We start from the raw sequence: 1,100 nt of genomic DNA on the forward strand, positions 1-1,100 counted from the left end.
CTCCATAAGGGACAAGAGCCCCCCTGTAAGATTTGAAAACCCATAACCTGGGGGGGGGTTCCGATGGATTACTCTTTCCAATTAACCCTTTAATTACTGTTTTTGGCAGACCGCCCTTAGAATCAATGCGTAGTTTGAACCCCGGGCGTCAGGAGGGTGTCAAAATGCAATACCAGAAGAGGGGCAAGAGTAGACAGGCAATGAATATTGAATCTGCTCCTTTTGTGGGGGTTCAGAGGTGGCCTTGAAACTTTGAGGGAGAATATCTTTGGACACAGGTGAGCAGAGGGGGCGCCATTATCTTCAGGTCAAGGTCAAGTGAAGCTCTGAGGGAGGGGAATATCTTTACACACAGATTAGCAAATGGGGGAACATTATCTTCAGGTCAAGGGCAACCCAGGTGCCACCCAGGCAGTTTCCCACTGGGGACAAAGGGCTGCCATGAGGTGACACGTGGGCACCACAATGGGCTGGGGGGCAGCTGCTGGTGGAGCAGGAGCCCCCAACAGGGGGCCGCTCCCTTCCCCTCCCCCTCTCCCCTCAGGCCCCCACGCGGGAGAAAGCCACTAGGCTCCAAACGGCCGCGGTGGGCGGGGCCTGAACGGTGACGTGTTTCAAACGGGCCAACGAGCGGGCGCCGAGGGAGGGCGGAGCCGAGCGCAGCCTCCGCCTGGGATTTTAAAGCTCCATCTTGGCCGCGGCGGCAGGATCTAGAGTGCGCTCCGCAGCGAGGAGGCGCAGCGGCCGCCCCCATGTCCCGCAGGAGGAAGGTGGCGGCGGCGGCCGGGGGGAAGCCGCAGGGCAGCAGAGGAGAGGCGGCGGCGGCGGCGGCCCCGGGGGTGTCGGGCGCTGCGGAGAAAGTTGTGTACTCGCGCTCGCAGGTGTCGTTCGCCGGCATCAAGGCGCTGGGCGACGCCATCAAGCTCTTCATGCCCAAGTCCACGGAGTTCATGCGCTCGGACTCGGAGCTGTGGGACTTCCTGTGCAGCCTCAAGCACGAGTTCTCGCCGGTCATCCTGCGCAGCAAGGACGTGTACGGCTACGCCTCGTGCCGCGCCGAGGTGCCCGCGCCGCCGCCGCCCCGCGCCCGCCGCCGCCTC

The 1,100-nt window shown here is 62.8% G+C and overlaps 1 protein-coding gene across 1 annotated transcript in view; it reads left to right on the forward strand.

The window, feature by feature from the left end:
• Positions 1-659: 659 nt before the first annotated feature.
• CCDC71L (coiled-coil domain containing 71-like) overlaps positions 660-1,100 on the forward strand; it is a 6,419-nt gene continuing 5,978 nt past the window's right edge. Inside the window, exon 1 of the mRNA XM_019509328.1 lies at positions 660-1,095. Coding sequence (XP_019364873.1) covers positions 753-1,095 — 343 coding nt within the window. The 5' untranslated portion in view covers positions 660-752. The remainder of the gene's footprint in view (positions 1,096-1,100) is intronic.

Source organism: Gavialis gangeticus, unplaced genomic scaffold (genome assembly GCF_001723915.1).
Source record: "Gavialis gangeticus isolate Ggan-Ray unplaced genomic scaffold, GavGan_comp1, whole genome shotgun sequence".
NCBI lineage: Eukaryota > Metazoa > Chordata > Crocodylia > Gavialidae > Gavialis > Gavialis gangeticus.